This window comes from Falco peregrinus, chromosome 5 (genome assembly GCF_023634155.1).
Source record: "Falco peregrinus isolate bFalPer1 chromosome 5, bFalPer1.pri, whole genome shotgun sequence".
NCBI lineage: Eukaryota > Metazoa > Chordata > Aves > Falconiformes > Falconidae > Falco > Falco peregrinus.
The window spans coordinates 58,571,986-58,598,933 of record NC_073725.1 but is presented as its reverse complement, the minus strand read 5'-3'; the positions used below and the strand labels follow the sequence as shown (position 1 = coordinate 58,598,933).

Genomic DNA, 26,948 nt, shown 5'->3' with positions numbered 1-26,948 from the left:
GGCACCGAGCCACAGCGCTTGCTCCTTGGAAATGTGCGAAGTAAATACTGGGAAATAATTAATCATCGCCTTCTGAATTGTATTAACAGAAGCGTAATGTCTAAAAGGCTGTTAGAAGGAGAACAATAGTCAACTGCTTTTTTTTTTTTGAGATTTGTAAAAAATATATGTGGCCAAAAAAAAAAGAATTTGTAAGTGAATCTGTTTCTGTAGAAGAAAAAAAAACCCAAAAGGTCCGAGACCCGAACAGTGGAGAGCTGCCCCGGCTCTCGGCTCCAGCCGGGGGGCAGGCCGGGGGTACAGCGAGGGCCCGCCCGCCCCGGCAGCGGTGCCTCTGCCTCCCTGCGCGGAGCCCGGGCGGGGGGAGCCGCAGCTCGGCTCGGGGCTGTGACTCGGTGGCTCCCGCCTCCAGCCGGGCCCGGGCCCTCCTCAGCGCGGCCCCCGAGCGCCGGCCCCCCCGCAGCAACGCCTCGCTTGCCCCGCCCCCTCCCCCGTCGCTAAGGGCGTCGCCGCGTGGCGCGCCCCAGCAGGCAGCAGAGCGGAGCCGAGCTCCCGCCTCCCCCCGCCGTGCGCGGGCGCTGCGCTCGGTGCTCGCTTGCTCGGGCCTAGCGGCGCCCTCCGTGCGGGAGCGGCGTGGGGGCGACGCTCGGTGCCGCCGCCTGAGCGGCCGGCGCGGTCCCGCAGCGGGGCCATGGGGCTGGGCTCCAGCTCCGAGGTCCCCGACGGCGGCGCCGCGGGCTTCCACGTACACGGGGTGAGGCCGGGCCCGCGGGGGGGAGCGGGCAGGAGGGAGGGCCCTGAGGGGCGGCGGGGCTGTGGTGGGGTCCCGCTTCCCCCGTCCTGCCCGTGGGGGCTCAGGCGGGCCGAGCTCCGAGTCCGGCACCGGGGAGGGCGGCAGGCCTGGCGGCCGCGGGCTGCCCGCCCCCACCTGTTGGCTTCCTCCGGGGAACTGCCACGGCGGCAGGGGAGGAGCGGCCGCGCGGCGCCCGGGGGCGGTGGGTGCCCGCCCGGTGCCGCCTCACACCGCCCCGGCGGCTTCCCCGGGCCCGGGCCTCGGCCTGCCGTGGCCTGGCTGCCGGGGGGAGCCCTCCGTGCTGCTTCGGAGGAGTCCGGCATAGTTGAAGAGTAGCGTAGCTCTGCCTCCCTGCCCCATCCGCATTCCCTTGGCTGACGACTTGGCTGATTTTTCCTCGGATCTTTACGGCATCTTGGCTGGGGGATAATTCCGGGCCCGGCCCGTGTGGTTTCCTACGCGGCTGCGTCTCACAGGGACTGTATGTAGGTGCAAACTTGTATAACCCCTCTCTCTGGCAAATTGCACGCATGTTGCTTTAAACGCCTATCTTGGCGTTTAAACTTCTGTGTTGGAGCTGAAAGAGCGCTGGTAACTCCTGTTGCGTAAGTTACCGGTTCATTTAGTTGGTGGTCTTCTACCCTGAAGTAAGAGTGGAAGCGTTGTTGCCACATGCTGCTTTCCCCCTCATCCACAGTTTATTTCTCAGGATTACAAGATGTGTTTAGGGGGTAGTGTTACATGATCGGCTTTTGTGAGTCTCCCTAACTGAGCTCTGACTCCATCAGAAATGACTGCTGGTCACAGAGTGCCTCCTCCTCTTATGTTAAGTGCAGAATACTGCTCGATTTTCATAGAATCATAGCAGGGTTGGGGTTGGAAGGGACCTTAAAGGTCATCTAGCTCCAGCCCCCTGCCACTAGGCCAGGTTGCCCCAAGTCCATGCAGCCTGGCCTTGGACACTGCCAGGGTGGAGGATGATTTTCATGACCTACAGTATGCAGGAGACAAAGTTTTGGGTGGGTTTTTTTGGATTTTGGTACCACCCCCACCCCCCAGGAATTCATGCGGCTTTTAACATGTCATTTGAAAACCAAATACTGCAGGAATTTTTGCTTGCAGCTTTCTGAGGGAATCTGTATGGCTTTTACATAGCTGAACAACAGTGGCATGAGCTTTGTCATAAGTTCCATGTACTGCTTTTTGTATACATTTTCATCCTTGATATTGTGTTATGTGATAGTTTCATCATAAGGCTTCTTGCACATTATTTAGAACTCGGATGTAGAGTAGGCTTTTTTTAACCTTTTTAACCCTTGGTTCGGTATAAGCTGGCTGTTCGTGTTTGATGCTGTTTAGGGTTGTGGTGAAAGTTAATACTTGCTCTAATTGTGGTTGCAGTGTCAGTCTTGACTGCTAAATAATGAAGCATGATTACTTTTTTTTTCTTTAAAGTTTTTGATGAAGTAACTATGCTATTATTTAAGTATATTTTATAACTTGCATGGACAGTTATTGCCAAAAAAAAAAAAAAGCCTATACTGATATGACTTCATCTCTTTAAAAAATAAAAAAAACAGTTTGGTAACAGAAGATCAAATGTAAGATATAGCAGTTTTAACTTTGATAGCAATGAACTTTTTAGTTTAGATGGTGCGTGGGTTATAACTTAGCACTTAAATTGTAGGGTGGCTTTCAGGAGTGAAATATATTGCAGGTTAAGGTCTGTGCTGCTGAGTTATGAGAAGTGAAGTTAAAAACAGTGCCAACTGTTAGCATTTTTGCTGTGATTGCCTTAATATCATGTTCCTTTGTTAGTATACTTTGAAGTGGATATACTCTGTATATATCAAGTTCTGTGTGACTCTTGATGGGTTTTATCCTAGTGTGAATGTATTTTCATAGGTATTCTCTGTATTTCTTTATTACATGTGTTTTACAATAACTTGATTACAATGAAATGTTGGATGTTGGAACTCTTTTTTTTTTTCTTACGAATCTTTTGTAAGAGTGATGGCAATCTTCTTGACCAGTACTTGTTAGCAATGCATTTGTAGAGTACTCTTTTAAGTGTTCCTATTCTACTGTGCTGTGAATTGTGGCATCCTAACTGTAAATTGTGTTTATGTTAAAAAAAAAACCAAAAAAACCAGCAACAAAAAAAAAGGCTGTTATGTAACTCGGGACTCTCAGTGTGTTCAGGCTGTTAGTAGCACGGAAGAAAAACCTGAAGCAGCACTTTCAAAACTAAGCCCTTCTCCAAAGTTTTCAGTATTTAATAATTACATGCTGTGCATTCTAAATCACAGTACTTGTCTTATATAGGTTCAAAACCTGTTTTTTACAGCTTAATTTGGACACCTGTTTTTCAGTTTTAGAAAAAGAAGTTCACAACTGTGGACTGCTTCCTGAGGTCTGTCATTTGGTATCTCATCTCTGGTTCAGCTAACTCAAAAGTAAATATTGACTCAAGTGTAAAGATTAATGCTGTCACTTAATGTAACTAGAGATCGATGTTTTTAAAAAATAAAGTGTATGTTTTGCAGGTTCAAGAAAACTCCCCAGCTCAACGAGGAGGACTGGAACCTTTTTTTGATTTCATCATTGCCATAGGACACACTAGGCTTGTAAGCTTCAAATTATTTTATTGTTTTGCTTTGTTTTCTCCTGCATGAAATATGGGTATTGTAATGATAAAAGCCAAAGCTGTCACAGGAAGGAAAGCTTTTCACATTGATCATTGTATATGGCTTTAAAAGGTAAAGTAAAATTTGGTGGTATTCAAAGTCTCCTCTCTGGCTGGATTGATATTTGAGGAAAGTGTCTTATTTATGCCTTTAGTCACCTTAACTTTCTTAACACATTAACACAATGTTTATAATATTACTCATTCATGCATGTTATCTGCCACAAGGTGAATATTGAACTGATGAGTCGATGGTAAGAGCTTAACATTTGTTTAAACAAACTTGTTTCAACATTTGATAAAACGATGAACAGAATAATAGCCTGTCTGATGTACTGCTGGGAACAGAGTTCCTGTAGGTTGACTTATGAGAGAAGGGTTGAATTTTGGTTTGGTTTGGGTTCTGGGTTTCTTTTGTTGTTGTTTTTTGTTTGTTTTGTTTAAAAGGCTCACAGGCTTGGCTTTATGCTTCACTCTAGCTACATACAAGCTGAACTCATTGTTTGCCGTGCTTTTCTTAGTGGAGGTGTCTTTCTGGAAGTTATGGTTATAATGGTCGATTTTGGTGGGAAATCACTTAATCTTTTAACGTGACAGAAACAAGGATAGTTCTAAGCTGCTTCCAAATAGTCTGTCCTTTCGTAGTCAATCTGCAATGACTTTGAATGAATAGTTACTGAATAAGGACTGGGATCAGAGACAGGAAGTAAAATATTGCTGCTTATTATTAGACTGTGTAGCTGAGATCTAATATTGCTGATATTATTTAATAGTGGTTGTGAAGAACAGGAATGTAAGTGATGAAACAGATTAAAAGTAAGTATTTAGGTAAGGGAACATGAGCTGATGGTACTGACTTCTTTCTAATAAAACAAAATTGGACTGCTGGGACAGTTGGTGGAACACAGAGCCTAAACTTTGACTGTTTTGGTTCTTTGTATTCAAATTCTGCCACAGGTGTTGACATCTACCTTACATGTGCAACTAGAAATCACGTTAATCATGTATTTCTTTCTGTGCTCTACAGAATAAAGAAAACAATATGTTGAAAGATCTGCTGAAGGCCAATGTTGAAAAAGCAGTGAAGCTGGAGGTGTATAACATCAAAACAATGAAAATAAGAGAGGTAGAGGTGATCCCCAGCAACATGTGGGGAGGACAAGGTCTTCTTGGAGCCAGTGTGAGGTTCTGCAGTTTCCAGGGAGCTAATGAACATGTGTGGCATGTTTTGGTAAGATGGAATTCTCTGGTGCCTTGTTTGTGTTCATACAACCTTATTTAAAAGTGTAATGTTTAGGAGTAGCTTGTATGTAGAAGTACAATGCTGAAATTGCACAGAAGAAGGGAACAGTCTTGAAGGTTTGTCTGAGCTATTTGAATAGGGACAAGCAGTGGGTGACTGTTACAGCGTTGCCTCTCACTGTGAAGAAAAGTAACTCCATCCCACCTGAACCAAACAGCGTGTGATGGGGAGAAGGTTTTTTTGTCTGATGTTGAAGAATCAATGGTAAAAAGCAAAAAGATTCTGGCCTGAGTGGTGTCCTGTGTTGGCTAAACTTCATTAAATTAATATTAATGATAGAAAAAGTACAAAAAAAATATTTTAAATTGCAAAGGACAGCTGAAAGAGTAGAACTGAATAGTAAAGACTGTCATGTTTCTGGTGTTTAAATGCAACTTCTCAACATCTTCAGAGTATCTCATGTTAAATTGGTAGTATCTTGGGCTGTCTTATTCAGCATGTTTTACAAGATGTCAAACGTAGATGTAGACTGTTCAAGGACTTACATTTTGTCCCATAAATGTTCTTTTTTTCCCTATTTTTGGAGTTAGCTTTCCTTTTTCACCTTGGAGTATTTTATCCTGCTGCAAATGCAGGTGACACATATCATTCTTTCCAGGATGTTGAACCTGCATCTCCTGCAGCTCTAGCTGGTCTGCAGCCGTATGCCGACTACATTGTTGGGTCTGATCAGATTCTTCAAGAGGTAGGGCACATGTTCCTTCAGGTAATTGTCTTTGTGCCTGCCAAATATATGTTGTAGGGTTTGGGGTGGATTTTTTTATGAATCCAGTTGCATGTACATCAAATTAATGGGGATAGTATTTGGGGATTTTGGGAGGCTGATGTTTGACAGATGCCTTATGGTTCAGATAAACATTTTTTTTGTGTGTGTGATAATAAAAAAAAAAAGTTGCACCTAAAGATCAAACTACAGTAGTGAGTTTTAGTCTGTCTCTGGGTTTTTAATATCTCACGTTGAAGTAAGTAACTACATAAAATGCTAACTTGCTTCCAGTTCCTTGTCTTGCATACTGGAGTTTAATTACTTTCTTTTTTTCTTAGTCAGAGGATTTCTTTTCACTGATTGAATCCCATGAGGGGAAGCCGCTGAAGCTGATGGTTTATAACACTGAAGCAGATTCCATTCGAGAGGTAGTTGTGACTCCCAATGGAGCTTGGGGTGGAGAAGGAAGGTACTGATTCCCGGACAGTCACTGGCTGGTCACAGGTTACATACTCACTGTAAATGAGCTCCTGTTAAGATTATTATTACTATTAATTACAGCTTGTTGTTTTCAAGTTAAGCCTTGTATCCTTACACTCGTTACACAAAACTGCTCATCTTTCCATAAAAAAACCCTAGCTTAGAACTAGGATTTCAGCATGTTCTGTGTCTAATTCTGTTTGAGTTGAAACCGGTGGCAAAACCTCTGTTGACTTCTCTGGTAGCAGTTTAACTAGCTACGTTCTTGTAGTCAAACATTCAGTTATTACAGCAAGAACAAAATCCACATCAGGTCAGATAACTTTCCGTCAATTATATCTTTCCAAAATATGTAAACTTGTATCTAAATGCCAAGTGCAGTGTGCTCCTTGAGTGCTATGAGTAAGTGAGATGATTCTTGCAGGTAGGTATTTCTTGCTATACGTTGAGGACTCAACAAAGCTAGTAAGTGTTTTAAATTTTGACTCTAAACCAAAACCAATTTAAGAACACTTTTTTTTCATGTCTTGTTTTACTTTTCTTGTACAGTTTAGGATGTGGTATTGGATATGGGTATTTGCACAGAATTCCGACACAGTCTGTAATGTCAAAGAAAAAGCCAGAAAGCAAATCACCTTCACCCTTACCAGAAGCTGGAACTCCTGGACCATCTACTAATGGTTACACAGAGGTATGCAAGAAATAAGTTCGTATCTCTGGCATTTCAAAATTTTCTGCTTGTTGGAATATTCGTAATACGGTGTATCTGGGTACACTATACAATTTTGCTTGAATGACATGGAGTTAGGTGAAGGGAAAGTGAGGGCTGATGATGCTGAGCACATGACAGATCACCAGTATTAGCTGATGTGAATTTTTGCCTGATATTTTCTTCCTGGTTTGAAGACTTGCTTACTACAGCTGTATTACTCAAAGAGAATCACATTAGAAGAATACCCTGCTCACTAGGAAATGAAATATACCTACAAGAATTAAGTATGGACTGTTCTTCTAAGAACATATGGACTTTAAAAGGCTGCATGGGAATGTGTCCTGATTGGTGACCTGACTTTCAGTTTCAGCATCACAGGTTCTCTCTGAATAGAAGAACTTGGAGGCTGAGGCAGAATGCTTTCATAGGAAGGTTGTCTCCAGGTGAAGCTTTCAGTATAAAAAGATGCTTTCCCTTCTTACTGTGTTGTTCCAGACCCCATTATTGGCACCTGCTTCTCAGAGTGACAGCTCTGAAATAGTTATGAACTTGGATCATTCCACAGATCAGGAAATGAGTGGTTATTCACAAGAAAGCTCGCTTTCTCCTCCTCCCCCTCTCCAGCGCGTTATGGATCCAGGTATGTTTTCTTAGGTGCTTTTTTCAGCAATTCTTTGGAGGACACCCAAGTAAACTAACAAGGTCTTAAACAAGTTTGAGACTTAAATGCAGAACTGTGATCACTGGTGGTTGTTTTCCTTGAAGTTTTTGACTTCACTGGATTTCAGAGCTGTAGAATCTGGGTACTGTGAGCTTGACTGAGGTTAACATTCTGCAGAAGTCTTTCCACTGATGTCAGCTAACATTTAGGTTAAATTTATTTGCATTTAATGGGGAGGGGACTTCACTGACTTCAGTCTGGATATAGTATGTCTTTTTGAATGTAGAATTGTGTGTTACAACTACAAAATACTGTAGTATTTGCTTTCTCTTTCAGGATTTCTAGATATGTCTGGTACTTCATTTCCTGAACTCACTAACTTGGAAAAAGTGTCCAACATGTCTTCATCTGCCTCCTTCAACATGCTGGCAGCAGATGCTGTAGTAGGCACTGAAAAGTTAGTGTTGAAAAATGATGCTTCTGCTTATTTTGGTAAGTGTATTCAAGATTTCCTTTAGGCCTCTGACCTCATTTCTGGAATGACACCAACTCATGCCTGTCAACAGTATCATGCTTTTTGGAAATAAGCCAATTATATAAAAAAAAAAAAATCAGAAAGGGGATTTGCTAAAATAGTTTTTGTGCACTTCTACTCTTGATTTCTGCCACTTCTCCTAATAGGCTTTTTTATAACATTACATAATATGTGCCTTTTTCTGTACATGGAAATGTTGATGGTCCAAATGAAACTGACCTTAAATGTAGGTATTTCTAAAATCAGTATGAATGAATTTTTATACCATAGGCTTGTCTTCATAGTTCTAAAGTAAAAATAAAATTGTAGTCATCTTAGTAGTGACTTTTTATGGTGGGTTGACCCTGGCTGGATGGCAGGAGCCCACCAAAGCCACTCCATTACTCCCCTTCTCAGCTGGACAGGGGAGAGAAAATGTAATGAAAGGCTTGTAGGTTGAGATACAGACAGGGAGATCACTCACCAATTACCGTTACAGGCAAAACAGACTCAACTTGGGGAAATTAGTTTAATTTGTTACTAATCTAATTGGAGTAGGATAATGAGAAATAAACCCAAATCTTAAAAACACCTTCCCCCCACCCTGCCTTCCTCCAGGCTCAACTTCACTCCCAATTCTTCTACCTCCTCCCTGCCTCAGCAGTGCAGGGGGCCAGGGCGTAGAGGCTGCGGTCAGTCCATCACACCTTGTCTCTGCCGCCCCTTCCTCCGCAGGGACAGGGCTCCCCCCCCCTGCCCTGCCCCAGGGGGGGTCCCCCCCACGGGTGCCGTCCCTCAGGGCCAGCCTGCCCCAGGGGGCCCCTCTCCCCGTGGGGCCACAGGCCCTGCCCGCAGCTGCCCCAGCACCACTGCCTGCGGGTCACGGCCTCCCTCGGGCACCCCCTGCCCTGGCGTGGGTGGGTCTGCAGGTGGGATCTGCTCCACCGTGGACCTCCATGGGCTGAGGGAACAGCCTGCCTCACCATGGGCTTCACCACAGGCTGTCGGGGAACCTCTGCTCCATCACCTGGAGCCCCCCCTGCCTCCTCCTGCACTGACCCGGGGGCTGCAGGGCTGCTGCTCTCACACATGCTCACTTCTCTCTCTGCTGCAGTTGCTCCCCCGCCTTTTGCCCCACTCCTAGATGCATTATCCCAGAGGTGCTGCCACCATCACTGACAGGCTCAGCCTTGGCCAGCAGTGGGTCCATCTTGGAGCCAGCTGGCATCAGCTCTTATCAGACATTGGGGAAGCTTCTAGCAGCTTCTCACAGAAGCCTCCCCGCTACCAAAACCTTGCCATGCAAACCCAATACCCTTCTCTATTTAAAAAAAAAAAATAAATCTTCACATTATGGATGCCTTCCCTTTTTAAAAGGTTGGGTGACTAAGAGTTGTAACACCAAGTATCTGTAGCATAAGAATACAGCAGACCAAATGGTTCGTGGTTTCTTAAAAACCTGTTTGCACCATCAGATTTTCTGGATTTGGGGAGAACTGAGTAAACACAGCCTGTGTATTTGACAGTTGTGAATGTGGTTACGTGGCTGTGTGATGTATCTCATTCAGGCCGGTTTTTCTAGACGTGTGGTAACCACATCACTGTCTGTTAGCCTGACAGGTTTTGAATTTTAACAAACTATTTCCATTTCCCAGAAAATGCCACAGCTTTGGACCCTGAAGATGTAACCATGTATTCTGAAGGCTCAGTCAAGCAGCCCGAGATAGACGACCCACTGCCTTCAGTTCCATCTTTACCTTCTTTTGCTCTTCCTAATGAAATTTCTTCAAAAACAACACTAGGAACTGATCCTGATAACAAAGAAACAAAGTTGCTCTTAAACAGTACTGAGAGCTCATTAACCACTACGCTGGTGAAACCAGATGATGAAGCAGCGTGTGAACAGAAAGAAGCAGCAGCTGCAGAAGCTTGTGAGTGAAACGAATGCTGCTTTAGTTTACAGACTGCCGTATGCTGTGATACTACAGCCTGGACTATTTTTCTGATCTTGAAAGAATTACAGTAATTCTATTTTGTTAGTGTAGACAATATTATAAAAGAAATCATATGAAATACATATCATACTGTCTTTTCCAGTGACTGTTTAATGGATTGATCTGTGTTCAACCTTTGAATGCTGTGCAAAATCAAATTAATGGAGAAATTAATGCAGAAACAAGCTGGAGACTGGCAAAATGTCATGTTTGCCTACAAATGTTCCTGAATGTTTTTATGAAGGCACTCTGCTGGAACAGCAATGATGATTACTTTCTCAGTATGACTGATGGCATTAAAAAAAAAGATACTGAAAATGGCATTAAAAAAAATATTCTTTCTAGAAAGGTTAACCAATGGTACATCTCAATTAAACAGTTATCCTGACTTTCAAAGCATTTCCTACCCCAAGATATCTTTATTCCTACTTACTACTCTGCAAACTGTTATTTTTCTTGTTTTAGAGCCCTGTCTCTGTAACTGTTATTCATATACCTTGCCTACAACTACTTCTGCGGGAAGGGAAGTACCATATGGTTTGGAGCTGCAGCACGTAGGTAGTACAAAATCATGTTGGTGGGTCTTGGCTGTTTGCTTCTGCTCCTCCATGGATCACATGGTGGTCTTGCAGTTAAAAAAAGGGGGGGTGGGGGGGGTGGCAACAGTAGGAAATTATGCTGGATATTTGAAACAAACTGAAGCCAAAGATGATTTAAGTCAGGCCCTGTGTTTTCAGGGTGATTAACACTTTCAGCAGAGCTGAGTATATCTTGGGTTTCTGTAGTGATGGAGAAACAGTTTTTCTTTAGTTGTGCTTTTCTATTTACTCATTTCTATTTTATACAAATCATTCAAAGTTTAGGGTATGGAGATATAATATGTTAGTGCAGCAACATCTATTGTTTTTTGTAGATTTTGTTTTGTTTGCACTTACCTTCAAATAGCTTCTGAATGTAATAGCAAACATGAAATGAACAGTGAAAGAAATTAGGAGGTTTTATACCCCTCAGGGCAGTGATTTATTATGGAATTTTAAAGCTGTTGATTGGGCATAAATTTCACTGCAGCTGGTACAGTTAGCAGGGTGAAAATCCTTCAGAAATTAAGAGAATGGGGTACAAGGTTAGGTGTGCGTTTAAGCTATAAACTGGAGTATACTTACTTAGAAATACTGTGCAATTCCCTTTTCTCTGTCCTGTCCCCTGAGGAGTGAGGTGACTGTCATGCCACAATCTGGTAACAGTGCAGGGTGGGAAGCCAGGGTGACACTCAGAGCGTGATGACTGAAGACACCTCTGGGCTCTATTTGGTTTTCTGTTGCTGTTTATTTAGGACTGTTTCTAATCTTACACCTTTGTCAAAGCTGTTTTAAAGCTGGTGGTAGCTCATTTTAAGTGATGCTGTACCCTAAGCACCCCTTAGAAATTTAAAAGCAGGGAATGTCAAAACTCATACTGAATTTCAAATGGCACAGTAATAAATGGCTTAACACTGCTGGCAGTCTGTTTAATTGTTTGTTAATTGGCTCTTGGAGGGGAAGCTGGGTAGCCTTCCATGTATTTATAAGGACTTGATTCTTTTTTTGTAACATTCAAGTGCACGCTGGTCTAGCACCCATTTAGCAGACCAAACTGAGTTAAACCTCTAGCAGTAGTACACTGTACTCACCTATTAACTTTATAATTTCAATGCTAAATGAAGAGTTTAACTTCCTCATCAGACTCCTTTTGACAACTTGGAACTACTTTTTAAGATGCCTGAGGCCCTCCCCACTGAAACAAAGAGAAGTAGGCAGTATTCTTGTGAGTGCAGAAGGTTTTATTTGGAAATTAGGTTTTATTTGGAAACCAAGAAATTCTAAAAAAGTGGCAGAAGCTTCTGCATGGCTGGATTCAGAGGGGATCCAGTTCTCCTGGGGGCACAGGCCACCTGCCTTGCCCTCCTGCTGTTGCTGCAAGTGTTAAGAGCAGAAGCGTCTCCCCTCCGACAGCCTGTGCGCTGTAGGCCAAGCTGGAGCATTTGTGATGATCTTGCTGCTGCTGCCTTAATTTGAGACAAATTCAGGAAAGGATTGCCCAGGTACTACTGAAAGCAATGCCCCTCCTAAGGCCAGATCTGAAATAGTACAGGTAGTATTTTATGTTGGTCTGAAACAAGTAGAATGGCTGTGGAAGACAGAGCTATCTTTGAGTGAAAGGGCTTGAACGGCCTGCTTTTGGGATGGGAAACAAAAGAACTCCAAACAAACCACCATCAGTCAGGTGCTGTCCCAGAAAGCTGCTGTTTCCAGGTAAGCAGGAGGGCTGGCTGCCACCCTGCGCTGGGAGGGCATCCGTAAACCCCACAGCGCTAATTCCTTTGCAGACACATAACACTGCCTCAGCAGTATCACAAGGATGGCAAAACAAAGGAAGATGGGGCTTTAGCAGGCTTGGTACTAACTTCAGAGCTTGATGCCATGGTTGTGTAGGATGGTTTGATACGGCCAGACACAACAGGATAAGCTTCCAGACCCGAGGTGCTCTCTAGTATTAATAGTTAAGCCTGAGGACATGAGTCTAGCAGACGTTAAATCCAAAGAGGCTACCAGGAGCTCAAGTGTTACAGCAAGGATTATGCAGAGCTCATCCCGGCTGAGCCAAGCGCCTCTGCTCACCTGAATGAGTCAGGGCAGCTGGTGGCTGGACAGGGGATGGGTGCTCAGCAGCACTGGGACCTCCAACCACAGACACCCACAGCTCTGCTCAAAAAAGGCTGGAGCAACTTCATCAAGGCTAACTTCAGCAGGCTGGACCAAGCATTCTTCCATTCTGAAGTAAATTACTTCATTCATGGCAACTTTGGGCAGCATAACCCAGTACTAGCAATGATCATAACTCCCCAGCATCATAAGGAACTAAGCATCCTAGAGATAAACATGCAAATCTTATTATTAACAGCAATATGGATGCTGAACTAATTCTAGCTGAACTTGAATGTGTGACTGAATGCACTTAGTGTCTTTTAAGATGAACAACTGCTGGAAAGAACTGTTGAAATACCAAATTCAGGCAGTGATGACTTTATTTTCCCTCTTAAACATTCACAGCAGGCTTGACAACTGACTGACTTCTGCTGTGCTACTCTAGGCTATGTTCAGAAGCTGCTCATCCAAGTTGCCACACCTGATTGAACTTGGCTGTACCTGAGAAATGGAGGAAGACAGGCTGCAGCACTGAGCAGAGATCACAGCACTCGTGCACCGACAGGCTTGAGTTACCCATTTCTGTCTGCTTGCTGCTGCACCGTGAAATTGACAGAAATGGGCAGCAGCAGAGGCAGCCTCCCAGGGAGAAGCTTCGAATTCAGCATTCCTCACAGCACCCTTACTATTCTCCCTCTTCCCCTGTACCTGGGCATAGTTTCACTTCCAAGCATTATGAAAGAACTAGGCGCGGCTGCCTCTGGCTGTTGAGTGAAGGCAGCTACAAGTTACTCACTGCATTTCCTTTGACTGTGTTAATCTCTTCAATTTCCTGGGCATTGCCACAAATGTCCACACAGCCTCCCTCTTTGCTTTTGCCTTAAGCAAACACTAATTTGCATTGGTTCTCCTGTAGCAGCAATTTCAAGGCGATTGTTTGGTTTAAGTTACATTTCTAAGCTGCAAAAAGTAATTGAGCATTCTCAGTCCCATGAAAAAGATGGCTGAAACAACGTCCCCATATCCTCAGAGAGAGATTGGGCCTGTCCCACCCAGTCTCTAATCGGTACCTCTGGTCTGCATGATATTTGTTCGGCTGCTTATGGAAAAAACCGCCACCACATAGCACAGGAAACTTATTTTAGTCAATCGCTTTCTTGATCTTTACATGTGCGTGTGCTTTTAACAGTTCTGTTATCTAGGTGGGCGGTAACTCCACCTGGCTCTGCTGGGGAGCCATCAGCACGCCTACAAGCGTAACAGCATGTGCTTAACAATTGATGCTAAACATCAAGTTCAGAAATTTTCTGGGGATAAAATTTGAATCAAGTGGGACCTCTGTGAATGGGGAAGTAGTACCTTGCTGTGATGTACAGGTCTAAATTTGGAATGCTGTAACTGGATTCATGCGTTAACAGTCACTCTGTGCCTTCACCTTTGACAAACACATTCTCTCCCCTTCCCAGGCACCTCCACCGTAACTCACCTCGGCAAACTTTCCTCTCTCCCCTGAGTCAGCAACTCTCAGATCAACACTTCAGCTTGCATGATCTAAACCACGGGAGAGCTGCTCTGACCAAGACCGCCCGGAGCAGCACACCACCAGTCCCCGGCTGCCCCTCTCCCATGGAATACAGACAATCGAACTAATAAATCCCAAGTCTCTTATTTTCCCACCACTTGGCAATCAGGTGGAACTACATTATCTCCTGCCTAGGGCTTATTTTGAGTATTTTTTTAGTCTTTCTAAAAGTTAATGCTAAATCCTTCAGGTAGTTGTTCTCCTCCTGAAATGATACTTGCACTTCAGCTGCAACAGCTGAGCCCAGCTCTCCTGTCCTCAACACTACCCCACCTGAAGTGAAGAAAGTGTTGCCTGTCATAGACAAATGTATTTAGCAGTGTAACCTGTCTCCCAGAAAAAATAGAGTTACAACTGTCCATTACCAACTTGGAAATTAAAAAACCCTCACTTCTACAAATCAGCAGCCTTTCCTGTGATTCTGGCAAACTAGAACTCCCTCTGTTGTTCCAGTGAGCTGTGATTCTCGTGATTCTCATATTAACTCCTTAACGCCACGCAGGGGCCTCTCCTGCTCTTGCCTTCAGGACTCTTGAAGACAGCACAATTCCAGAAACGGTGACAGAAATTAAAAGGGAGTAGCAAAAAACACTCTAACTTGACACTCCATCTAGGATGGATGCTGGGAGCCTCTGGGAACACATTTGGCCACTGAATTAGTGTCCCCTCCAAAAGCAGCCCAGCTGACAGTCCCCGCAGCAAATGCTTTGAGCATTCTGTACTGGCATTTTCAGCATCAGGAAACCCAGTCTTGGTTTCCCACCTGCCTCTCACAGGGCTAAAACCTTCCCACATCCAGAAAACTCAGTGACAACTGCCACGAATTACTTGTAGCATGGCTGTCTTTCCTTATGCACTACATAGGTATTAGCACAAAATAACTTTCCTAGCACAAAAGCATGCACTGCCCATGCAAACAGCATTGCTCGAGCAGGTTCTCCACCTCAACAGGACCTCAAAGCTTGCATGTCTGCTAAATTCTTATACCCAACCATATTACAAGATCATCTTGAAGGGTAAGGCACTGCCATTTCTTTAGCCATTCCATTACCTGAGGCTTCAAAGGATTTTGAAGTCCCTAATAATAAAACATTAAATAGCAACGGTCCGAGTTCTACAATCGCATAATCAATCCAATAACAAAACAACTTGAAAATATTTTAACTAAAGCCTTTTATTCTATACAACTATGAAACATCATTTACCCTTCTGGCATTGCAGACTGTTCTGTCAATCTTTCCTGAAACTGTGTTTCGCAATGGTTACAAAGAAAAAAAGAAGAAAAATTACAATCTTGGCTGATTTCAAACAAAATTACTGGGAGCAATTTCAGTGTATACAACAGGACAGGAAGACAACCATAAAAAAAACCCAAACCCAAACAGTGCCTATTGGGACAAGCGTAGATCCTTGCTATTAATAAATACAAGTCAGGAAAATTTATCAGAAAAAAGTTACAATTCTGTTTAACCATTTAATTCACAAATATCACTAAAAATGTGCAGTTATAGCACAATGGTGTCAAACTGAGCATACACAGAAATGGGGATTAAAAACTGAAACTGACTCTCAAAAGACAGGGAAAAAGACATGCTAGCTTAGGTCTGAACCATATTTTTTGTTTAAGCAATGAGTTTGTTTACCTAGGTTAAGATTGCAGAAGGTAATGATTTGACTATTTTTTCAAATAAAGTACGATGAAAAATATTTAACTTTTTGTTTGACCAGTACAATCCCAGTAATAGAATTTATTGGGACTTTCTTTAGGCCTCAACCTAAATCTTGACAGCAAGATACAGGAAGGGCAAGAGCATATGTCTCCTGAAGAAACTCAAATAATATACTGCCCTTTGAAGGCACTTGTGCTTCTGCTTCAGACAAGAGTAATTTTTACACAATTTCTTTATGAGGATTTGTAATTTGTTCTGGCTACAAATGGTTTTCTGGGACAGCCCCACATTCTCTCACCAAAAAGCTGAAATGCCTTTACCCCCTCCCCCCAATAAGTTAAACTCTATAAAAGACTACTATGAGTCTATGACAGTCACAGATTTTTAGAAATAACAGTGAAAAGAAGATCTGCATAAATCTATAACGAAAGAACAACTGCATATAAAATTTTGGAAAAGAAGAATAAGTATTTTTATATCATGAATATGAAATCTGCTGAGAAGTTGCTGAAGTTTAACATTAAACATATGAAGTTATTTTCAGAATGGTCTGAAGTTTTAACAAAATGTCACATAGTTTTGGAGCACAGTTACCAAAAATTAGACTAGTGTGTCTTCAGAACACCCAGAACACAGTGCAGGAAGTAGTTATATATATTTAAAAAAAAAATAAATTGCTGCAAAGCATGTTCACCCTACTATGATGCACAGCATCACTGGACTGACCTTGCTACAATATTTACCTAGTGTTCTTATTCTGCATGTCAACAGTCCTTTAAAGCAACCATGGAGTTGCAGTATTAAAACAACTCTAAACATTTACAATTAAATGGGCCAATTCTTTCAAGTATACAATACGTATTTTCTGTTGTTTTTCTTTTCCAAATTTCTTTAAGTGGTAGACATGTTTGAGTAACCAGTGAGAAATCACTGTAGGAACTTTATGAATGGAATGTACTAAAAATACCTTGTGAGCAGTTCTGAACACAGCAACTAATATGGCCAAAATGGTTTCATATCAAGCATGAGCAGACGAGGATATTATGTTCTGGAAAAACAAAAGCAAAAAGGAGGAAGCAAAAGTCTGCACTGGACTATCATCCTTTCTCTGTACACCTCACACAACACGAACCACTCAGCGACTTCCCATCTCAATGGCTGAGACTAGGACAGACTTTAGTTTAAGTCATATAGATTTTTTTTCCTCTATATTACAGATCTATTAGTCACTTCAATTAAATGTATACTTCCCATCCATACCGAGTCATTAGAAGTCTCATCTACCTTAGGGGTTCAGTGGGCTTCTATAGTACTACTCTTGGAACCAGTACAGTATGGTCATGTAAATAAGGAACCATCTGGGTCCACACCACTGCCTTCACGTTGATTTCTGGCGATAATGAAGTGTCAGATCACCACCACTCTTCCAAATGAAGTGCTTTACAGTTCGAAGGTCCATATTGGGATCCAAAACCTAAACAGTAGAAATTTATCTTTTATTCCACAAATCTGCCAGACTCTCAAAAATTCAAGGATGAAACACTCTGGTTGGGCAAAACAATCCTACGGGTGATCTGGCGTCAAAGAGAAACCATGCAAAGCCTCAGATTTTTCAACTAGCAAGTAAACCTAATGCATTACTGAAAGATTTTAGCAATGTAACAAATAACTTCATATTAAAACCACATCCTCAATATTTAATCTTTGCACGCTTATTACCATTACTAGACAATTCATAATTCTGGGCCAATTTTAAACTTCAGTAGAAATGTAGAATTCAAAACGTTCCAAAAATGCTAGAAATGGAACTCTATGGAACTGTATTAAGTCCATTTGTTGAGTATGAGTGAGTAATCCTATAAAGGCCACTATTCAGCCTAAACGGAACAGGCATACTATATAAATTCTTTGATCTATCTGCAGCTGTCTGAACTTATGTCAGCAGTAAGCTATCATGATGTCAAAACATTTCCTTAGTTTTAAAGGTAACAGACAACCTAGAGTGTATTGCAAGCTCAGTATTCAGAAATTCACAACTGATTCATTGCTAAACACTGGTTTTGCTCACAGGCTAGAATGCTCAAGGAACTTACCTGGTCCTGGCACAGAAGTTCAATCTTCTCCTCTGCTAGCACAGCGATGTCTTCCTCTTTTTCTTGTTCTCCTGTTTTTTCGTTATTGGAAGAGCTAGTTGTCTGAGACTCATTATCCAAGTTTATGATTTTCTCATACACATGTTCCATCACTTTTCTCACCTGAAGCATATCACTTGCTGACAGTCGGTCTCTATATAAAGGTAAGGTATAAGTTTGGCAGGAAAAAAACTTGAGAAACTCTATTTCTCATCTTCACAATACTTATCTGTAGCAAAATATGCAAGTACACAGATAAACTCTTTATATTATAAGCCTAATAGTAAATTATCAGGATCATCCAGAATACCATGATCATAACAGCTATTTATCCAAAGACTCACATGGCAAAAGGGACTCACAAAATGGTAAGATATGCAAGAGACAGAATTAAAACCAAACTTCAGGTGAATTTTGTATACAGGAGCCATCTTTCAATAGAAAAGGGATTAGTAAGAGAAGGACAGAAGATATGGAATAGTAATAGAGGTCAGCCAGAATATGCTGCTCAACCTACCACATTAACAGAGGGGAATTTCTAAAGTAATAAGCAGCAGCAGCTTTTCCACAAAGGCCACAAACAGCCTGTGAAGTTCCTCTTTCACAAATGTCTCCGATGTGAAGACTTCAGTGAGATTTAAGAAACTTGGCATTTGTGGAAAATACCACAAACTGTTGCACATAAATGGTGGGCATGCCATCTACGATATTTGACTTCAAACCTGAGGACCTGCATTGACTTCTAACCTATACAGCTCCCAGTTACAGCTAATGTGATAGCCTGCCTATCCTGCTTTCCCTGCTGTCAGGTTTTGTACCTTTCCCTTTTAAAGAGCTATTACTCATCATTGTTAGCAAGAGGAAACACAATATAGAACCGAACAGCGTAACAATCTCTAAGTTCCTCAATTTTCTGACTAAATACTACAAAAGACAAAGTCTGATTTCAGTAGTTAGTTCTTGGACATTTCTTTCCATAATCTTAAGCAACTGCCCATTCAACCCAAGAGAAACCTACAGTTCTTTCAAATATTCTGATACAATTTAATGCTTCAGAGTGATGCTGCTTAATTGACTAGAAACTTCTATAAATTCATCAAGCACAACATGATTTTCTGGCATTTTTTTATTTTTTTAGTTTGCAATTCTCTTTCTGCAGTTCTGAGAGTTAAATATGCATTACTTACTTTTTTAGAGTTTTTGCCCCTGATGATGAATGAGGTTGGAGGTAGAAGGGGATCTTATTGAATTTGGGCATATTTTTCTAGAAGGAAACAAATTTGAAAACTGTTAATTTAGGATGAACTGTTATCAGTTCCTATTTCCACCAGCTGGTATGTGAAGTATATTCAGCTCCTAATTATCAAAAACCAAGAGAGATTCTTAATCAACATAACCACCACAGCCAACTTCTAAATTACTCATACTCCTGAGATGCTTCAATTTGGATAATGCATGTATCATCTAGCTTTTGCATATAAATTATCATTTATTTCAAAGGAAACTAGATAGAATCAAAAGACTGCGGCAATATGAAGAGCATTCTCTGTTCTGAAGTCCACACTTGAAAAGGATACCAATTATGCACAGTGCTTTGAATAATTTTTCTAAGAATTTCTGTCAAAAGAAAGTAAGCAAAAAAACCCTTAACTGGATATATAAAAAAATAATGAATCGAGATAACTTATTTAAAATAAAAACACAGCAAAAATTTAAAATGTCATTTCAGATCCTGTACAGTTAAAAAAATTTAAAAAAGAATAACCACCAAACCCCAAAATCTATACAGGTAATACTTACATCCACAGTGATGTCAATTACCCATTGTGGCACAGTTTCATTAAGAAGCATAGATTCAGTTTCACCACCTGAATCCCGACATAATAACCTAAGACAGAGAGAAACAGTGTTTGTGAATGAAAACAATTACTGTAATGTGCATTAAAAAGCTTTCAGGGAAGGACCTGCGCTTTTAATGGGCAGGGAGCTTGAATTTGGTTAGCTGGCCCTTCACGTCATCACACTCATTGGGGAAGTGATCACGTTACCTTCTGTTAAGACCAACAAAAGTAACTGCAGGAAGACAACAGGTCCCTGGAGCAGAAACAGGGAGAAGTAACTCAACAGACCACAGGCTACAGCACAGAGAAATTTAAAAAACTACTTTGCTCAGGGATTGCATATTTTTGTGTCTTGAAGTACAAAACTGTCAGGAGAAGGGGAAAGACACCTGGCATAAAGCAATTCTTTTCTGCTTAGAAAAAAATTAGCTTTGCATGTAAAGTGTCTGCTAAGCCCTCACTAAATGGAAAGAATAAAACCAATTTTAAGAAACATGCACATAAAATGGTGAAATGAAGCAACATAAAAATTTATAAATTCCAATTAAGTATTTTGTCAGAGACATACAGCCACCATTTAGGTTCAATAAGCATAGCTTGTTCCCGCCAATGTTGTCTTTTCAGTGTTCTCTTGAGAACAAGTTGTATAAGATGTAAGATCCACAAGTACAGAATGGATGCAAATATTAAGCCCCAGCTACAATACATTGATAATGCAGAAAAAATAATCAGTTCTCAAAGCTGCAAAAGGCTACCCTGTTTTACTGACCAATTCATGGACTGAAATTTATTTTAACACTAAACAACAAAAATTTTTGTTTATTGTTAAAATAGTAAACATTGTTAAATTATAATAGAAACTGTTAAGTGTTAAAATAAATTGTTAAATAATAATTGAAACACACAATGTTAAAATGACACAAAACCAACAAATCAAACATCTCCCACTCCTCAAATTTAAAATCCACTGTGTCAGTTACTATTAAATGCTTCATGGTATTTGAAAGCTTGGCGTTTGTTTCACAGCACTATTAAACTGTCTCTGACATATCATATATCACAGTTAGGCTTTTCAACATAGGATGAAAAAAACCAGAAGGATAATCAGTATGTATATATATTATAATACAAAATTTGTGCTCCTACCTGCCAGGGCTTAGCATCTTGTAATGGGTCATCAACTACAATTTTGGAAGCGGAAATTAATTCTCTAGTGAGTAGGATCTCCTGTCTGAGTCATTAATGGTCAAAGACCAGCACAACAGGCCAGTAAAAGAAGTTCTACAAGCATCTAAAGCAGCACAATTCCATTCTAAAATAAAGTTCAGTTAATCAGTTTGCAGGAGGAGGGCACCCATAAAGGTCTCAAAACTGTGACATCCAACCAGGAACAATATACAACTCTTACCGCTGTAAAACCCCACACCTTGCTGATTTTCAGACTCACATACTCAGTTGGACAATGCAAAATTATTAACGGCTGCCCATCTTCCTGTCACGGGCATGTCTTCAATGTACAGTACAGAATGGAGGCAAGTATTATGTTCTGATAGCATTTCTGCTTGCAACAAAGGAAGTGATTATTTAGCCGCTGAATTTTTACACTCTTGAATTTTCATACCTGAACAAAGTGCGTCCTCCAGCCTCACCAAAAATAACTGGTGTATGTGGTGGCACTTGAAAGTATCCATTTCCTTTCTGGACTCTGTTCTCCTGCTCACCATTCACTGTTGGAAAAAATACACACAACGGTGAGACTGGACTAGGCCTTAAAATTGGGTATACATAGACCCCCCAGCTAATATAAAAATAAGCTTAATAAAAAACAAGAAAATGCCCATTTCCAACACACAGGAAGTATATAAAAAAAAGGAACACTAGAGAATAACTAGACCAACACAGGTTTGTGGAAGGCCTATTTCAAAAGCCTTTTAGGAAAAGGAAACAGAGCTCGTGAGCCAAAACTCTGTTACTAGTTTTCTCCAGTTCCTTAAGAGAACTCTTGAGAATTTGTCAGACTGAACAATACTAATATTAGAAATCAAACAAAGAGATTCTGCTGAGACAAGACTGTTTCTCCCCTCTACGCTGACAGCAGAGAACTCTGAAGGATGTTAGCTTTGCTTTTCTACCTGGATTCGCCAGATGTCAAAACAGTGTACTAGCAAAACTTGGACTCATATTTCCTTGAAGTTGTAGCATTCTAAATTCAATTTATTTTTAGTCGGTTATAGCAGTATGGTCTTCAAACACTCAAGAATCTGATTCCACATCAGATGGACAGGATAAGATTAAAGAAAAATCAGCATTATTTATGCACCTCTTGAACAGCACAGCTTCTCATCAGTCAGGTATCTTGAAACACAATAGATGCCTTCCTTTCACTAGATCATCTTGATTACACTGCAGCATCTAATTAACCTATTTGAACACGATGTTCAGTTCAAGCATCATAAGAAATTTAAATGGCATAGTCTCACAAGATGCATAATTATTTAGCTTTCTGACCAGCAATGGATGTAGGGAAAGGAAGGTCAAAAATTGTATCAAGCAAAGAAACAAAAAAAGAAAATATTCCCTATTAGGAGGGATGAACAGGATATTTAAGCTAGAGCAAGTGAGAAATCCTAGTTTGAAAAAATTCTTCACAACACTTCTGTTAACAATTGAGAGGAACAATACTGCACATACACATATATATATATATTTATGTTCTTGTCTATTTACAGAGTCACAGGATGGTTGGGGTTGGAAGGCACCTCTGGAGATCACCTAGTCCAGCCCCCTGCTAAAGCAGGTTCACCTAGAGCAGGTTGCACAGGATCGCATCCAGGTGGGTTTTGAATGTCTCCAGGGAAGGAGACCCCACAGCCTCTCTGGGCAGCCTGTGCCAGGGCTCCATCACCCTCAAAGCAAAGAAGTTTTTCCTCATATTCAGACAGAACTTCCTGTGTTTTAGTTTGTGCCTGTTGCCCCTTCTCCTGTCGCTGAGCACCACTCAAAAGAGCCTGGCCCCAGCCTCCTGACACTCACCCTTAAGATACTTGTAGACATTGATAAGATCCCCTCTTAGTCTTCTCTTCTCCAAACTGAACAGGCCCAGCTCTCTCAGCCTTTCCTCATCAGGGAGATGCTTCAGTCCCTTCATCATCTTTGCAGCCTCCACCAGACCCTCTCCAGTAGCTCCCTGTCTCTCTTGAACTGGGAAGCACTGGACACAGCACTCCAGATGTGGTTTCACCAGGGCACAGGGGGAGGATTACCTCACTTGACCTGCTGGCCACGCTCCTCCTAATGTACCCCAGGGCACCATTGCCCTCTTGGCCATGAGGGCACACTGTTGGCCCACAGACAATTTGCTGTCCACCAGAACTCCCGGGTCCTTTTCTCCACAGAGCTGCCCCCCAGCAGGTCAACCACAGCCTGTGCTGCTGCGTGGGGCTGTTCCTCCCCACGTGCAGGACCCTACACTTGCATTTGTTGAACTTCAGTAGTTTCCTCTCTAGCCTGTCCAGGTGTCACTGAATGGCAGCACAGCCTCCAGGTGTATCAAATTTACACCAACTTCAGTGTCCAACAGTTACACTTTATCTTCTTAAGTTCAGTGTCAGTTTCTTAATTGTTACTTTTGAAAAGGAAAATGAAGACTGACTCTGTAGTAGTGAGCATCCTGAACATTCCACCAATCCACAGCTATTCACAGAGATCAGTAGTGCAGCATCAGTGTTCCAACAATACAAAAATCTGTGAGTTATACTTCTTATACACGTCTGGCTCTCAAGCTGCAGGCTGCCAATACACAGAAGTATGAAAATCAGCAACTTTATCCAGAAAAGCCTTCCAAGTGCTGTAACCCTCCATGGAGATCATTTCTGAAAGAAGAAACTAGCTAACTCTTGGCACAATCTTTGTCACAAAATGGCAAGATACTGCTGAACTTACAGCTTTCTTAATGGCATTATCTGTAGAAACTAATCTCTTAATCACCAAAGACTTTTCAGTCAACTCTGATCTGGGTCAAATTAATTTCAAACTTAGAAGTTATACAGTCTCTTCTGTCAATTCTGCCAAATTCAGCCACTACCTTAAACTTTACATAGCTGTGCTTTTTATCTTATGACTGATTAGACTTAGCATTTACCTTAAAACACCACTCTGAGCTGGTTTTGTATAGGCCTACTCCATGTATTATTCTAATATCCATTTGATAGATTTTTCACAATATATCTTTCTTTTATTTTATATGGTTCATAATATCTAGCATCAAATTGGAATCATGTCAAGAGAATGTTGGATAATGTGAATAACTGAACTATTGCTCTTTGCTGTCATTATCTAGGCTGTTTCTTTTCCACGTCAAGCCTTAGTTTTGCCAGTAATGTTTTTCATCAAGGCATCATATTTCTGTAACTTCAGAATCACCTATTCACCTACATTATTTATTTTTGAGTTCTTAAGATTTTTGCTGATACTTTCAGAAGAATGCTACTTAGCAAGTTTTGGTGTAAAGCCAATTTCAAAGCATTAAAAAACATTAGTCTATAAAGCATACAGAGATAGATATATGACAGCAAGTCAAGGTATAAACTTTTAAAGATAAACAGAATGTATGAACAAATCCTAAAAAAGGAAAATATTAAAACACTAACCATGATTTATTTCATTTTCTTCTTCATCCATTGGATTGATATGTGTTCTAGGCCAATACTCCAGAAGTGCTTGTAGCAGAAGCCCTCCAAGGTTCACTGTCAAGACATAGCAGGGTAGGACTTCAGTTATGCAAAATCCATTGGCATCATTATATTCCACATTTGATCCACAGCTGAAAACTTTCCCAGAAGATTAAGCAGTTCTGTTTCCAAAACAAATTATTTATGGGCACAGAAATCTTCTTATTACAATCTCAGAGCTACAAATTACAATCTTTCAAAATAAGCTACTTTTAGAATTGCTGCTGTTGGACCACTCACATGCTACAACATCCCTAGATTAGGAAACAGATCCAAGTTGAGGAATATTACTTTTTCCCTTTTGCTTCTTGAAGGTTTAAAAGCAAGTTAAATAGAAAACCTGAACATGACAAACATTTCAGAAAAAAGCAAGCATTCTCAATGGAGGATTCTCTGCAAAATTTAGTTTCAAGAAAATAAGCCCTAAAATCCAACCAGCTACTGACATATGTGACATTGGAATACTTTGAAACATAAATACTAGAATTTATTCTGCTTTTTCATCTCAATAAAACACTAGTATTAGTTAAAACTTACATTTTGGATCAGAACCATCTGGACTGCTAAATCCAGCATCCTTTGCTGAAACCCAGGCTGCAAAGCAGTCACTTTCATCCAAAGTAATTGTCAACATCTGTTGGAAAAAAGACCACCAGGAAAAGGAATGCAATAGTTGTCTTTTATTAAGCAAGTCTATAAATTTATTTTGTTCATACTTAACTGGGAATACAAAACAAAGAATTTCTAAATGCATGATAGCATATTTTTGTTTACCAAACTGTATTAATTCATAATTAGTGTTGGTGGATTTAAACTGACCACACCATGAGAAAAAAAAAAGTTTTTCAAATTATTAAGAACTGAGATAAAATTTGCTGGTTTGCTTCAAAATAAATCTAGCCCATCAGATAAATGATGATTTTTATTCAAAACTTGTAACACAATAAAACCTTTGTGAACAAACAGTATGTGAAAATATATTAAGTATGAAAGAACAACAGACTTAGGAATTGTATCTCACCCCAGTTTTCAAGTCTACTGAGAACCAGTTTGGCACATACACCATCTTAAATCTCTTCTTAATTTCTTCTTCAAAATCTACTTTCCCAAGGTCTTCAACTTTACATGCCTGTGCACCAAATGAAATACACATGGTTTTAAATTCTGAGTATTGAGTCACATCAACACCTCCAATCATTTGCTTGACTTTCATATACACTTGGAATGATTACAAATTACGATTTCTCCAAGAGTGCTGTAGTCCAGAGACACACAAGTTAAAGGTTCAACATTTTCTCAAAAAAATTAAACAATAGTTTATGTGGTAAATAATTTTTATTTGCTATTTATTATTTATACCTGATGTAGTGGCATCAAGACATTGGAATGGTATGGAAGTATTACTTCCCATTAATAAAAAACATTTTCCTTATCACTGAGTAGATAGCTGTCTTCTATCACCCTCTGTCATTCTTCTCCCCATCAGTATCAATATTTCAGTACAACTCTCTATCAAACACCAAACACCAATACTTGTTGCCAATCTAGCAACAAATTCAGCTCAACTACTGCAATGGGAACAGCAGTGAGTGCATTTGTGTGCAGATTCTTTTTTTCCTGTTTTAGTTTATCTGTTTTAATTTATACTTTTAAAGTTCCTTAAGCAAGTCTGTTAACATCGAAATCCTCGTATTCCACTCACAAAGTCATCCTGAAACACATGCTTTAAGCAAAGTCTAAGGATTATAACCTTGCAAGACTTATTTCCTCAAAATCTAGGAAGTTACAGGAAGCAAAGACTGGAGGGTGTAGCTACAGGTAAGAAAACTTCCCTATTTTCTTCCAGCGCATTCAAAAAAGAATCTCAGCTTTAGAGTGCAGTGATCCTACACATACAATGACACTTCCACCTGGCAAGTAACCTCATCTCTAAAGCAAATACATATTTAAACATATCTAACAGATGCTTCTGAAAGCCTTAAAAGAGAAAAAAATAATTGAATGAAGGTACAAATTATCATTAGCATTTGACTTTGGTCCTGAGATCTAATACTGATTTAAGTATATACCAACCATAAACTGAAAGAAAGAAAAGCTATTCACTTTTCCACAAAAGTAATCTAGATAATTTCTAGTACAAATCTACATTCTCCAACTTAATTCCCTTCTTCCTCCCTTCAGTCAGCAACTCAGTAGGTTAGCTGGGCATGCTGCACTTCATTACTTAATCTTGGATGGAGCACCACATTGTTCAAGATGAAAACAAGATTTAGAATTTCAAACAGGATTTTGCAAAGGAAGAAACTGCTGGCCACCTCACTGATCTGGGATTCCAGTCCTTTCTCTCCACACCCTTTTCCTTCTCCTCTGACAAATCACTGGGTAAAGCAAAAAAAAGAAATGCCACGCCAAGTCTCTCCTCAGAGGAGTAAGTAACACTAGGCAGGAGCTATGCTTCTT

General features: G+C 40.8%; 2 protein-coding genes across 4 annotated transcripts in view; one reads left to right on the top strand and one right to left on the bottom strand.

Moving 5' to 3' along the window:
• Nucleotides 1-582: 582 nt before the first annotated feature.
• On the top strand, nucleotides 583-11,344 carry GORASP1 (golgi reassembly stacking protein 1). Of its 3 annotated transcripts, none has more exons than XM_055804514.1 (9): nucleotides 583-754; nucleotides 3,340-3,420; nucleotides 4,507-4,710; nucleotides 5,381-5,467; nucleotides 5,827-5,957; nucleotides 6,518-6,659; nucleotides 7,176-7,320; nucleotides 7,678-7,833; nucleotides 9,511-11,344. In XM_055804514.1, exons 1-9 carry the CDS (start codon nucleotides 692-694, stop codon nucleotides 9,792-9,794), a joined length of 1,293 nt encoding a protein of 430 aa, XP_055660489.1. In that variant the 5' UTR covers nucleotides 583-691; the 3' UTR covers nucleotides 9,795-11,344. The 3 variants fall into 3 exon arrangements, with proteins under 3 accessions (XP_055660489.1, XP_027647524.1, XP_027647523.1); XM_027791723.2 differs by lacking the exon at nucleotides 583-754 and adding an exon at nucleotides 1,030-1,398; XM_027791722.2 differs by lacking the exon at nucleotides 583-754 and adding an exon at nucleotides 2,972-3,249.
• Nucleotides 11,345-15,271: 3,927 nt separating this feature from the next.
• The window catches only part of WDR48 (WD repeat domain 48), a 28,694-nt gene continuing 17,017 nt past the window's right edge, over nucleotides 15,272-26,948 (bottom strand). Inside the window, exons 12-19 of the mRNA XM_005240955.4 lie at nucleotides 25,510-25,617; nucleotides 25,026-25,122; nucleotides 24,408-24,503; nucleotides 21,380-21,485; nucleotides 19,718-19,805; nucleotides 19,105-19,181; nucleotides 17,879-18,071; nucleotides 15,272-17,259 (exon numbers count right to left, since the gene is read on the bottom strand). Coding sequence (XP_005241012.1) covers nucleotides 17,164-17,259; nucleotides 17,879-18,071; nucleotides 19,105-19,181; nucleotides 19,718-19,805; nucleotides 21,380-21,485; nucleotides 24,408-24,503; nucleotides 25,026-25,122; nucleotides 25,510-25,617 — 861 coding nt within the window. The 3' untranslated portion in view covers nucleotides 15,272-17,163. The remainder of the gene's footprint in view (nucleotides 17,260-17,878; nucleotides 18,072-19,104; nucleotides 19,182-19,717; nucleotides 19,806-21,379; nucleotides 21,486-24,407; nucleotides 24,504-25,025; nucleotides 25,123-25,509; nucleotides 25,618-26,948) is intronic.

Coding starts and splice junctions, on each gene's coding strand:
- GORASP1 (XM_055804514.1), top strand. CDS start 692: ATGGGGCTGGGCTCCAGCTCCGAGGTCCCCGACGGCGGCGCCGCGGGC. Junction 755..3,339: donor CGGGCTTCCACGTACACGGG/GTGAGGCCGGGC, acceptor TATGTTTTGCAG/GTTCAAGAAAACTCCCCAGC. Junction 5,468..5,826: donor CTGATCAGATTCTTCAAGAG/GTAGGGCACATG, acceptor TTTTTTTCTTAG/TCAGAGGATTTCTTTTCACT.